The sequence below is a fragment of the Trachemys scripta genome, chromosome 7, assembly GCF_013100865.1.
Source record: "Trachemys scripta elegans isolate TJP31775 chromosome 7, CAS_Tse_1.0, whole genome shotgun sequence".
Lineage (NCBI taxonomy): Eukaryota > Metazoa > Chordata > Testudines > Emydidae > Trachemys > Trachemys scripta.
In genome coordinates this window covers 30,037,154-30,050,296 of record NC_048304.1, presented here as the reverse complement: position 1 = coordinate 30,050,296, position 13,143 = coordinate 30,037,154, and the positions used below count along the sequence as shown (strand labels likewise).

The 13,143-nt window shown below is 51.8% G+C and overlaps 1 protein-coding gene across 1 annotated transcript; it reads left to right on the top strand.

The window, feature by feature from the left end:
* The first annotated feature begins 550 nt into the window (after positions 1–550).
* Positions 551–9,165, top strand: CST6 (cystatin E/M). The gene is made up of 3 exons (XM_034777323.1): positions 551–807; positions 6,043–6,168; positions 8,750–9,165. The coding sequence occupies exons 1-3, from the start codon at positions 586–588 to the stop codon at positions 8,828–8,830; spliced, it is 429 nt and encodes a 142-aa protein (XP_034633214.1). The 5' UTR covers positions 551–585; the 3' UTR covers positions 8,831–9,165.
* The last annotated feature ends 3,978 nt before the right edge of the window (positions 9,166–13,143 follow it).

Sequence of the window (13,143 nt, the reverse complement as noted above, 5' to 3'; positions counted from 1 at the left end):
CTGGAGTGGGGAGCAGTTCCCCTGTGCGCCCCCCCTTGTTACTGCGGGCGGCCCTCCCCGCGTCCCCCCACCCCAACTCACCTCCATTCCACTTCCTCGCCTGAGCGGGCTTTTAGGCGCCCTCAACCACTAGGCGCCCTAGGCGGCTGCCTTGTTCGCCTAGTGGTTGCACCGGCCCCATACACTCATAACATTACAGTGTCACAGGAAGGGTGAGGTGTGAGGTGGGGTGACCAGATGTCCCAATTTTATAGGGACAGTCCCGATATTTGGGGCTTTGTCTTATGCAGGCGCCTATTACCTCCCACACCCTGTCCCAATTTTTCACACTTGCTGTCTGGTCACCCTAGGAGGACAAGGCTGAAGGAGGACAGTGGGGAGGCAGTGTCCACAAGTGTATGGGGAGCTTCTCCCAAGCGCTAGGGACAGATAGGCGGGAAGGAATCCTCACTGTATACAGGGCCGGTGGGGTTCCCTGCGGGCGGGGCCAGCAGGGGAGGCGGGGCTCTCAGGGCGGGGCCAGCAGGGGAGGCGGGGCTAGCGGGGCTCTCCTGGGGGCGGTGCTCAGGCCGCTCATTCGCAGCAATGTCGAGGCCTGGAGCGGCTGTGTGGCTGGCTGCGCTGTGGCTGCTGCTCCTGGCGGGGCCGGGGCTGCGCGGGGAGCGCCTGGCCGGGGGGCTGCAGGAGGTGCCGATCTCGGATCCCGGGGTGCAGGCGGCCGTGCGGTTCGCGGTGGAGGCCTATAACAAGGCCAGCAACAGCCTGCACTACTCCCGGGCGGAGCGGGTGCTGCGGGCCCTCAGCCAGGTCAGCAGGGCCGGGGCGGGGCTGGAGCTGGAGCTGGAGCCGGAGCCAGAGCCAGCTGGGGGGCACAGCGCCCCCGTCGGGGGTGCAGGTGTCCGGGTGGGAGCCGGGACAGGGGTGGATTCAGGGTGGGGTTTGGGTCTCTTCGGGGAGCCCTGGAGCTGACAGGGGTCTGTGGGGCGGGGGACGGAGTTAGGTATAGGCGCGGGTAGGGTCTGGACCCTGGAGGAGTAGGGGAAGCCCCATAGCCCGGTGGGGATTAGGGATTGGGCCCGGTGGGGGCAGAGGTGTGGGGGGCTGGGAGGCCCCTGTGGCCAGGTGGGGGGCAAGGGTGCTGGTTATGGGATGGCAGGTTGCAGGGGAGGTGTCCTGTGAGAGCAGTTTCTGCTGCCACCCACATAGCTGGTCCGGGGGGGGCGGCCTAGAATTCGTGCTAACTTCTTCAATGACAGCTGAGTGTCCTGCCAGTCTGGGTAACCACTGGAGGAGCCCTGGACCCTGCAGGTGCCCACATCCCCCTTCCTCCTCCCTCTGAGCCCCAGTGTTTCAGCTTCCTGTAACAAAACCCTGCTGTTGCCTATGGCCTGTGGAGAAAACCTGGCAAAGAGGAGTGTAAGCAGGCAGGATGCCTGGGGGGCAGACCACAGTGGCACCCACTTCCCTGTGCCACTCTTTTGTATGTGTGACCCTGTATCTGAGCCCACGATCTCAGCTCCCCTTGAATTACATCTCTAACCCCTGTGGCTGTGGAGAGACCCTTACCACTACGAGTAGGCAGCATGGGACTGTTTGGATCTCCATGCAGAGGGTTGTGAGGAAGAGCATTGGTTGGTATCCATGCACTAGAGTGCCAGAGCCTCAGCTCTCATCTAAAATAAAAGAATTGACTCCAGGCCTCCTGGCTGCAGAAATACTCAGTTCCTATGTTTAGGGTGTAATGCGGGACAGGAGGGAGGGAAGTCGGTATTGGCTGGTAGGGTTATTATGGCTCTACCCAAACCACAAGAATGCTGCTCTGCAGCCAGGGCATTGTCCCTTCCCAGCATTACCTAAGCACCATGTCTGCCCAGACCCACAGCCTGCCCTGCTTCTCTCCTACTCGCCCGGCCAGGCAGGCTCACTCTCATTGCCACTGGTTCTCTTCCACCACTGCTGCAAGCACCCAATGCAACAGGAGTTTTGTGGGGGCTCCCCATCTGCTGGGTGCTGAGTGGGACCCTGGCTGGGATTGTGTGTGTGGGTGCTCTCCTGCTGATGCTGTGCAAGACCCTGTCTGGGATCAGGGGTGAGGAGGGCTCCCCTATCGTGCTGGGTGCTGCGTGGGATCCTGGCTGGGATCTGGCGGTCAGGGTCCCATGCACTCGCTTCCCTCTGCCTCTACCCACTCTGGATTAGCTCATAGTGTGTCAACTCCTGGTTGTGTACATGGAAATCTAACTGCTGGAGGAAGAAGGCATGTATGATGATGGATCTGGTCTAGGACTGTCTGATCTCATTGTGTTCCTTCTAGGGGAGATCAGGGCTAAGTCCGACAGTTATTATTGGTGTTACACTAGTGCCTAGAAACCTCAGCTGAGATTGAGGTGAGGCCCCCTGTCATGTCGGGCACTGTATGGGTTCCCAACCAAGATTGGCGGGAGGCTTTTAGGGGTGGGAAGTTCCCCCATCTCCCTTCTCTATCTCATGGTTGTATCCTTCCATCCTGTCTCTTCTTTTTCTTCTCTAGTCTAGCATGAACAGTGCCAGTCCTCGGTCTCTTTTTGTGAACTTGTGTATGCTGAATCTGTGCCCTCTTGCTCTTGGAAGCTGGTTTTCACCAAGATCGGTTGTAGCCATCTTGTACTAGACAGATGTGACCTCACAACAGAATGTTGCTCCCCATGGAATGTTGTTTACAGCTCTCTAATGCATAAGGCTCTGAAGAACCAGCCTTTTATAATGGTTACTTTGGGCTTCTGTGATGCCTTTTGTCCAAGGCTTGCTCTGTGCTAAGACTTGCAGTATGGGGACAAAAGCCCAGGTTCTCATTGGCATCATCTCTGTGCTTCCTTCGCCTTTTCTCATTAGCCTGTGACACTGGACCTGCTGGTCTGATTCAGCAACCGTTGGCTTCTTGGAGGGGTGAGAGGAGGAACTGGGGAGGGCTCAGTGAAGAGCTACAAGAACAATTGAGGGTCTGGATTCCTGGAACACCGTGCCACAAAAAGGACTTGTGGGGCATGTAGGAACGTGCGCTCCCAGTGCGATGCTGAAGCTAACAGGGCTAATGTGATCCTTGGACATTAAAACAGAGGAGTAAGCAAGCAGGAGTAGGGTGATGCTATTACCTCTGTCTACGATGTCAGTGAGACCATTACCGGGTACTGTCTGTTTCTGGTGTTTACCCTTTCAAAGGGTATCCATGATTGGAGAGAACTCAGAAGAGCCACAAAAGTGATTTGAGGGCTGGAAAACCCAGTATTTAGTTTCTCTAGGAGAAGGTGAATGGGTGATTTGATCATGGTCTGCAAGTACATCCATGAGGAGGAGATTGTCTGTCTGCTGGGTTAAAAGGCCCACTATCATCAAAGGCAGAATGAGCCCCAACAGCTGAGAACTGAAGCTGGACAAATTGAGACTAGAAATAAGGTGCACATTTTTAACAGGGAGGGGGATTAACCATTGGACCAGCTGACGTAGGGATTGGGTGGATTCTCTGTCCCTTGAAGTTTTTAAACCAAGTCGGGATGTCTTCCTACAAGACACGCTGCAGAAATGGCTAGGGGAGATGCTCAGGTCTGTGATATACAGAAGGTCAAAGATGATCGGGATGGTCCCTTCTGGCCTTAAAGTCTAGGGTTCCCTGCTCCACCAGTTTGAGAAATTCCCTACTGAGTGAATGGTCAGTTTTGGTGCTAAGCTTCCCCATATTAGTGGAACATGTGCAAAGGCATGCGGTAGAATTTGGGGTCATATAAAAAGGTGGCATAGATACAGGTGCATGCTACATATTGGCAAGTGGATGTAAACCATCCACTTGCGGTTGGGCCCTAGCATCTACCTGCTCCACTGGAAGGGAAGAACTGTACTAGGGACACAATCTGGAACAACAGGTTGCTGCTTGCATCAGGGCTCTTGTATCTTCCTGGTTTTATTTCCTAGTTACACCCTCTCTTTCCACCGTTTCCACCTATTCTGTATCTCAACGCCAACTTGTCTATGGAATGTCTAACCTATGCCGTGATGATTGAGCTGATCTGGGATTGTCTTGATCTCACCAGGTTCTTTCTAGGGGAGATCTGGGCTAAGTAAATAGTTGTTATGGGTATTACAGTAACACCTAGAAGCCTCGGCCAAGACAGCCCACTCCCTGCTGAGTTTGGGGGCCCTGGTTGTGCCACATGATGCACAGACACGGATTGAGAGACAGCCCCTGCCCTGAAGAACTTCTAACTGAAGTAGACAAAGGGCAGGTCTACACTAACCCCCCCAATTCGAACTAAGGTACGCAACTTCAGCTACGTGAATAATGTAGCTGAAGTTCAAAGTACCTTAGTTCGAACTTACCTCGGTCCACACGCGGCAGGCTGGCTCCCGTCGACTTCGCGGTACTCCTCTCGCCGAGCTGGATAAGTCGATGGCGAGCACTTCCGGGTTCGACTTATCTCGTCCAGACAAGACGCGATAAAGTCGAACCCAGAAGTTCGATTTGCTTGCTGCCGAACTACTGGGTAGTGTAGACCTACCCAAAGGGTGAGAGAGGAAGTAGAGGTACAAAGAGGGGAAGGAATTTGCCCAAGGTCAGTGGCAGAGTGGGGACTAGAACCCAGTGACCTGACTCCCAGCCCAGTGATCTGTTCCCTAGGCCACATTTCTTGGACTCCTCTTTATAAAGCTCCAGCTCTTTATTGTCACTGGTGCCAGATAGACCTGGCCGTAACAATCCATATCTTCCATCCATCCACAGAGGATGAGGAAGGATTAGTGGAGTGGCACCTAGTGCTGAGGACAGGGCAGTCCTACAGAACGATCTGTATCGCTTGGGGAACCGGGCCTGTTCCAACACAATGCATTGTAATGCAAAGTTATACATCTAGGGACAAGAAGTGTGGGCTGTGCCTACGGACTGGGGGACTGTATCCTGGAAAGCAGTGACCCTGAGCAGGATTTAGGGTCACAGTGGACAAGCAGCGCAGCATGAGCTCCCGGTGTGATCCTTACCTGTGCAAACAGGGGAGTAGGAGCAGGGAGGGGATTTTACTTCTGCATACAGCATTGGAGGGAGCGATACTGGAACACTGCGTCCATTTCCGAGGGCCACATTTTCAAAAGGACATTGAAAAATTGGAGAGGGTGCAGAGAAATGATCAGAGGGCTGGAAACAAATGCCTGATGCTGAGAGACTTAATGAGCTCAATGTGATTAGCTTCTTAAACAGATCAAAAGATGTCATAGTTAAGGCTACAATTTAGACATGGGTATTTTTAGTAAAAGTCAAGGACAGGTCACTGGCAATAACCAAAAAGTCAGGGCCAGTGACCTGTCCATGACTTTTACTAGAAAACCCCCTAACTAAATCTTAGGTGCTGAGGGGGGTTCCAGCGGTCGCTGCTGCACCTGGGAATGGGGGGTGGCCCAGGGCCGTGCTTGTGCTGCTGCTCCTGGATCTGGCTTCTTATTCTTCAGCTGACTCTGAGGACCAAATAGTGCTCTAAAATCCAGTGATGGATGAGTGCACTGGAACGGGACTCAGGAGACCTAGGTCTTATTCCTGGCTCTGTTACTGATCTTAGGCAAGTCCCTTCCCCTCTCCGTGTTGTAGTTTCCTCTCCCACCCTTTGTCTATTGTCGAAGCTCTAAAGGTCTGGGACAGTCTTCCATTGATTTTAATGAGCTCTGGATCAGCCTCAGCACCTGGCATGGGGGGCTGTGTGGATTTTTATGGGAGAGCAGGGGGGAGGAATCTGTGCAGTGCCTGGCACAAATGGGGTCCCAAGCTCAGTCCGGGGGTGGTTTCTGCACAAATGTGGGCCCTGATCTCAGTCGGGGGGTGGAGGTGAAGAAAGGCTGTCTGTGCACTTGTTGGCATGATGAAGGGGCCCCCCAATCTCAGTTGTGGCCTCCAAGCACTACCATCTGCAAACAGAACAATTGCAGTTTGTGGAGCTGTAACGCTTGATTCCTCAATTTCCTGCTATTGATCAGAAGTGGGAAATGTCCAGAATCTTCCTCACTCTGGGATCTCTGCTCTTGTTCCAGGTGGTGGCTGGCATGAAATACTACCTGACCGTACAGCTGGTGACAACACAGTGCCGGAAAAATGGGGCAGGCCTTGGAAACGGGGACATCAGCACATGCCCCTTGCCGCCAGCATCAGAGCAACAGGTGAACAGAGAAAACTGTATAGTGTCTAGTTGAGGTGTCAACTTTGTGTGGGCGCAGTTCTGTCTTGCGAGGCCAGGGTCACTGCCTGCCACAGAACTTATTTGTATAACCACAACACCTACAAGCTCCAGTCATGGGCCAGGACCCCACTGTGCTCAGTCCAGTACAAACAGAACAAAAAAATGAGCCCCAGAGAGCTTCCAATCCAGGTATAAGACAAGAGCTGGCAGACAGACCGGGGAGCCAAAGGAAACAATGAGACGCAACTGGGCAGTGGGCTCAGCACATCAGCAGCCTGGTTGTTGAATTTTTTTTGTAGATGTGACGAACTGGGACTGTTCTTAATGTGGTCTTTGAATGCTGAGTGGGGAGTGTTGGCTGGGAAGGCAGGGGAGTGTGGCTAGGATGGTCTGCATTGGGGGATGGGAGACTGGCTGTGAGGGAGAATACCTGAGCATATAACATGAGAACCCAGGAAGGGGTTAGAGGCCAGGTGACACCTCTGCCCGGGAAACTGAACAAAAGGCTGGGGAGAGAGGGTCAGAGCTGGCTGGTGGAATGGCTGGGAGGCAGACAGGGCTCTGACCTCCCAAGGGGGCTGTGGTGCCCTGGGACCTCAAGATGCACCTAACTGGGGAGGAGGGGGGTCCTGTTGCCTGTGCCTGCAAGACCTGTCTTGGACTGTGTTCCTGTTACCTTCTGCTTTACTGACTGGCTGACAGTCATGGTGAATTGCAGGAAGCTGGGTGGGGGGCAGGGCCTTGTGTCCCCCCACACTCCATGACAGTAGGCATCATCAGAGTAGAGGAGAACTTTAAGGAGGTACTTGAAGGAGGATAATGCAGTAGCTTTGCAGATGTGTACGGGGAGCTTCTCCCAAGCAGGAGGGACAGCATCTTGAAACATCTGGAAAGCAACACCTTTAGTTGGACTTGGGTTACTTTGGACAACCTAGAGTACAGGGTGCGGCACAACACCTCTTACCTCGGGCAAGTCTCCCCCTTCACTGTGCCTCAGTTTCCCCTGCCCACCCTTCGTCTATTTGGATTGCAAGTTCTGCGGAGTAGGGATTGTCAGAACCTGGCACAGTGGGGCCATGATCACAGGTAAGGTCTATGGGTGCTAGTGTAATATAAATAAGCTTAGGGAGTATCTCAGTCTTAAAGTGGATACATCATAAGTTTTGTGTTAACAGTATCTCAGAGCTTCATAGTAATTTAAAATGATGAAAATGTTTCTAATTTAAAGCACGCCCCTGAGGGGCTAGCAGTCCAAACACTGAAACTGAATGTAACCAGAGTGTGAAATTGACTTGCCCCAGAATGTAAACAGAAGTGAAACTGAGGCCAGTAGTTCCTTTTCACCATCCCCCTGAGAGGAATGGAATAGTAAAAGCGGGGGAAGGGTTCAGTTAGGATAATGAGACATCAGATTTTCCTTAGGCTCTCTGGAAAATTGCAGCTTTATGGTTTAAGATGTCCATAATGGGCTGGTCAAAAGTGTTTCCACTGAAATTGTTTATTAAATGAAAACATTTAGTTTGGTCAAAATCCCAACTTTCCAACTAAACTGTGTGTGCAAAAAGTGCCCTCTTTTCACAGAAAATACCAATATTTCAGCTGTAAATTGAAATATTTCCATTCAGAATGGCACTGTAGCACCTCTCAGGAGTTGTCATTTGGGGACTTGGTGCTCCTATTATGCTCTGTAAGCCAGGCTCCCTGTCCAGCCTACATCTCCAGTGATGCACCACCGCCACAGACTGGCTAAGGGTATGTCTACACTATGAAATTAGATTGATTTTATAAAAGTCACTTTTTAGAAATCGATTTTATAGTAGATTGCATATGTCCACACTAAGCGCATTAAGTCGGTGGAGTCCTCACTACCGTGGCTAGCATCGACTTATGGAGTGATGCACTGTGGGTAGCTATCCCACAGTTCCCGCAGTCTCTGCTGCCCATTGGAATTCTGGGTTAAGCTCCTAATGCCTGATGGAGTCTGGCCAGAGAGTGCGACCTATCGAGGGGAATAGGAGATGAGGTACTTGAATTACAACTCTTGTGAAGCACCACAGCACCGTATTGAAATCAAAATAGCTCAGTTTTTGGCTGAAATATTTTTTGGGGTTGGATAGTTTTGCCCAAAAGTTGAAATATTCTGTGGAAGGGAAACCTATTTACGCCCCACCCTATTGGTAGTGACTCAGGTAAGGAATCTTAAATAAAGATTCCTTTTAACCCAATGTGCCCTTTGTAGAAAGTAAAATAGGAAACAAAAGACACTTTTAACAGACTGGGTGTATGGGGCATAAGCTGACTCGCTGCTAATGTTGGGGTTATCTGAAGCTTTGCATGGGCACTGGTTTGGGATCACACTGGTAAATTATGAGTTCCCATCAATAAACCAAACAGCAGTTGCATCCCAGTGCTGTGTGAGTGGGTGCTGTCACTGTCACTAAATCTTGGGCCTGATTCTTGTGCTGCAATGCACCTGGGCATAAGCCAATTCATCCTGGTATTACAGCAGCCATACTGTGTTTCATGACTATCTAATTGTGGGACGTTTTTCCCCCCTACAGAAACTGCTCTGTGAGTTCCAGGTCTGGTCCCGTCCCTGGCTCAACGAGACACAGTTATTATCTCAGAACTGCTCTGTCTGACTCCTGAAACCTGTCCCATCTGACGACAGTGAACCGATCTGCCATTGATCGATGCTGCCTGGGGGTCACACTGGCTCTCTCTTCTTCTATTGTTGCCTCTTCTCTCTAATCCCCATATTCCCCACCAGGAGGCGGAAGATCAGGATCTTACATCTCCTCCTCTCCCCCCATCTCCCCTCTCGGAGCAGGTTTGGAAATGGCTGGGCCCCTCTTCTCCTGTAGTGTCTGATGGTTCAGCCTTGCTTAATGACCAGACTGAAGCCCCTGGATGCTTTCTGTCGTAGCTAAGATTTGGCATCCCCTATGATGTAGGGAATAAAACTGATCCACCATGATTGGCTGGTGTTTTTCTTCCCTCAGTTCCTCTGTCCCTCTTTTCTCTGTTGTTGAATACTTCATAGATTTCAAGGCAATTGTGCTCATCTTTGCTGAGCTGCGAGACGCAGGCCATGGAATTTCATCCAACCCATATCTGGCGGTTGAGCTAGAGCATAACTTTTATTTCAGACAGATATCCAGTCTTGATTTAAAGACTCTTAAGTAATAGCAAATCCACCTACTTCCTCTGTACTCAGTTACAGATATATAATATAGGAAAAGGGCAGTATCCCTTTAAATATCTCAAGCCTTCTGGGAATGCCAATAGTTTTCTAGGAGTTAGAAGCAGTCAGAGCAGGGGTCTATACAGATCTAGGCTTTACATCTGTTCTCAGGTTATCAGAGAACGGGGCTAAGCCAGGAGTTCTGATCCCAGCTCCCTCGCACTATGGGGAAGATGAATAAGGTCTAAAAACCCAGTGGGCTGAACAGACACGTGGCAATAGGCAGCTTTGTAGGTCTGGTGGACAGACACCATGAGCTGGATCCATCTCGAGTTGTGATAGATAAATGCCTGGTTCCCAAGGTAAGGGCTGTGCTGGCCTGACCTGAACGGTGACCTGATTTGGACTGAGCCAAACTGCTTGGAGCTGAACTGACATTTACATCTGGGCCCTAGGGTGGGGGACCAGGCTGGCTCAGTGGGGAACATGGGGGGCCTTTCCCACCTAGAGGCACCCTCTCTGATGTGGCCTGAAGGTGGGGGAGTCGCTGGGGCTCAGGGTGGAGTGGGAGGAACAGACAGCAGAGGCAGGACCCTGAATATGGGCTAACAGTGTGCTCCGGCTCCAAGAGCCATTCTGGGCTAGGTGCAGGAATGGCTGGGAGGATGCTTTGAACTGTTCTGCAGGAGGCTGGATTAGACGGGAAACTCTTTGGGGCAGACACCAGCTTTGTTCTGTGTCTGCGTAGGGCCTAGCGGACAGGGTCCTGGTCCCTGCCTGGGGCTGGTGGGCGCTGTCGCCCCCCAAATGCTAATAATGGTTCCTTCTGCCCTTATAATCCATAACACTGCCAGAGGCTTGGCTAAAGAGCAGAAATAAAATGAGCCCAAACACCATGTACTGGCTGCTTTGGGTTACTCTAAAATCTGCAGGGTCTCCCTCAGTTGCAAAGAAAATTCATATCCTGTGCCTCAGATGTGACCCGTGTGTAGTGCATAGGAATAGGGTGGGATCTATTTAAATAGCAGGTGAGCCTACTACCAGTGCTCAGTGTGTCCTGTGAGTGACAAGCTGTTGCAACATCTCCACCCCACCCCCTGAGCTGCAGTGGGTACGTAGCTAGGTCTGGCACGTTAATAAAATAATGAGCCCTGGATGTAATAAAGTGGTCATGATAGTTAATTGGGTTACCCAGAGTATTCTGGGATGGAACGGTGCTCCACCCCTCCCTTACTTCTTGCTTTAGCTGCTGGTGGTGGGGAGTTTTCCCCCCAACTCTGTTGTGATGCCCTTGAGTAAAGCAGCAGGTCCCAGCCTGCAACACTGGGAGTAGACAGTGGCCCTATGGGTGTGTTTTATTATTTTAAGACTTTCCAGCAAATCAAAAGCTCTCTTATTTGTCCTGATCGGTTGGGGGCTTGTACTGTGTCAAGGGCAACAGCACTCTGGGTCCATTTTTTTTAATGTATAAACAAAACTACCCCCAGAATAGACTTGACTCATATCTCACATTTCTTCTGCAAATGAAAACATCCCTACAAAGCCCTGATTGTTTGGGAACTGCCAGGTCAAAGAGGCAACAATCTGTGAATAATTTGTAGCATCGGGTGATGGTGGGAGATTGTGGCTTTTTCCTTCACCCCCAGGGGCCTGGCTGATACAAGGCAAACAGCTCCCAACATGGCTTGGGGAAGATTTCCATGTTGCAATGATCCTGCTGTGATAGCACCTTTCTAAAGCTCACCACCTTGGGCTGACAGCCCTGAGGGGTGGACTTTGGCTCTGTGGGAGTCGTGTTATTTACAACGTGCTCTGAGTTATATAACACAGTGCACTTTCCCACCTGCGGACCTCATAGCAATGGTACCTACCGTTAATCATAGAACTGGAAGGGACCTCGAGAGGTCATCTAGTCCAGTCCCCTGCACTCAAGGCAGGACTAAGTATTGTCTAGACCATCCCTGACAGGTGTTTGTCCAACCTGCTCGTAAAAATCCCCAATGATGGAGATTCCAGAACCTCCCTAGGCAATTTATTTCAGCTTAACCACTCTGACAGGAAGTTTTTCCCAATGTCCAACCTAAACCGCCCTTGCTGCAATTTAAACCCGATTGTCCTATCCTCAGAGGTTAAGAAGAACAATTTTTCTCCCTTCTCCTTGTAACAACCTTTTATGTACTTGAAAACTCTTATCATAGCCCCTCTCAGTTTTCTCCTAAACAAACCCAATTTTTTCAATCTTCCCTCATAGGTCATGTTTTCTAGACCTTTAATAATTTTTGTTGCTCTTCTCTGGACTTTCTCCAATGCGGAGGCAAATGGGAAGGGAAGCTGGAAGTCCTGCCTTCCAATTCCTTTTTCTTACCAGTAGACCCCATCCTCTCTTAGATTCAGGAACCTAACCCATGAGTCCGGACTCCCAGCTTCTCCACTCTAACCACCAAATCCCACGCCCTTGCTAAGCCCAGGGATGGAACCCAGGTGTCCTGGCCCTAAATTCCTACTTGTATCCACTAGACACCCCGCCCCCCCACCTCCTATTCTGAAATAAAACCCGAGAGTTCTGACTCTCAGCTTCCCTGCTCTAACCATTGGACGCCACTTCTCTCCTAGATCCAAGCAGAGAACCCAGGAATCCTGGCTCCCGATCATGTGGCCTGTTCTGAGGAGCATTCTGGCTCCTTAGGGCCCATGGCTCAGTGTCTGTGGGATCTCAGTTGGACAGTGGTAGTGGCCCAGTGCCACCCCACCCCTCAGCCATGCTGCCCTATCCCTCTCACCTAGTTCATGGCAGAAGGGGCCATGTCTGGGGTGGTAATGAAAGCAGGCTCAGATGCTGTGGTGGGGTTTCAGGGTTTATTAGCGCAGGGCATGCAGCACATCAGGTTACAAGGACCGTTCATACAATGCTGAAAACGTGGCAACCCTTCATTCCACCAAGGCCACAGACCGCTGGGGCACTCAGCATGGTGCTTTGTCCCCCTCTAGTGGTGCCTGGGCCACATACACAGGTTGAGGAACCTGGCAGAGCCCTGGCTTTTAGCTCAGGCAGGAGAGGCTTTTGCATTTAGATCCAGAGGGCACTGGTCTGGTCCCTGTTGCTGAAGACCTGCCAGGGAGCGACTTGTATCCCCCCCTGCTAGCGAGAGCACTTGACCCCCAAGGCTCCCAAGTGTGTGGGCCTGAGGATGGGGTGGCCAGACAGGTTCCAGACTCACTACTTTGCCTGCCATCAGGCACTCTTTGCCCTGTCTGCACTGGGCAGGGCCTCTCTGGGCCTGGCACTGCCCACTGCCTGCTGTGGGTGTGGCATCCTCTGGGGCTGGCATGGCTCCCCTCCCCCAGCACCCTCCGGCTTTCCAAGGGAACCCCAGATGCTCCTTTCACAGGCATGTCTGGCTCTGCCCAGCAGTAGCCAGTTTGATGCCCCTGTGCCTGGGATGTACCCACACTGGGAAGGGGGGCTACTAAGGAGTCCCTGTGGCTCTGCCTAGTGAAAAATCAACCCCCCTGAAAAATCACTTGGTTCCCTTCCTCTCCCACCCCACAGCAGGAGACAGTCTGAGTCCCTTAGCGCCAAGCTCCTGGGTTGGATTGCTGTGTTAGGGCAGGTTAATGAGGGTGGGATTAATAATGGGAGTCCCTGTGACTCAGAGACTATTTACAGTGTAGCCAGCACACCCCGGCCCCTCCGCCTCCATGGTTGCCGACATGCAGGGAAATACTGCCCGGGCATTACAGCTCCGGCTAGGTGAGCAGCAGCAAGGGCTA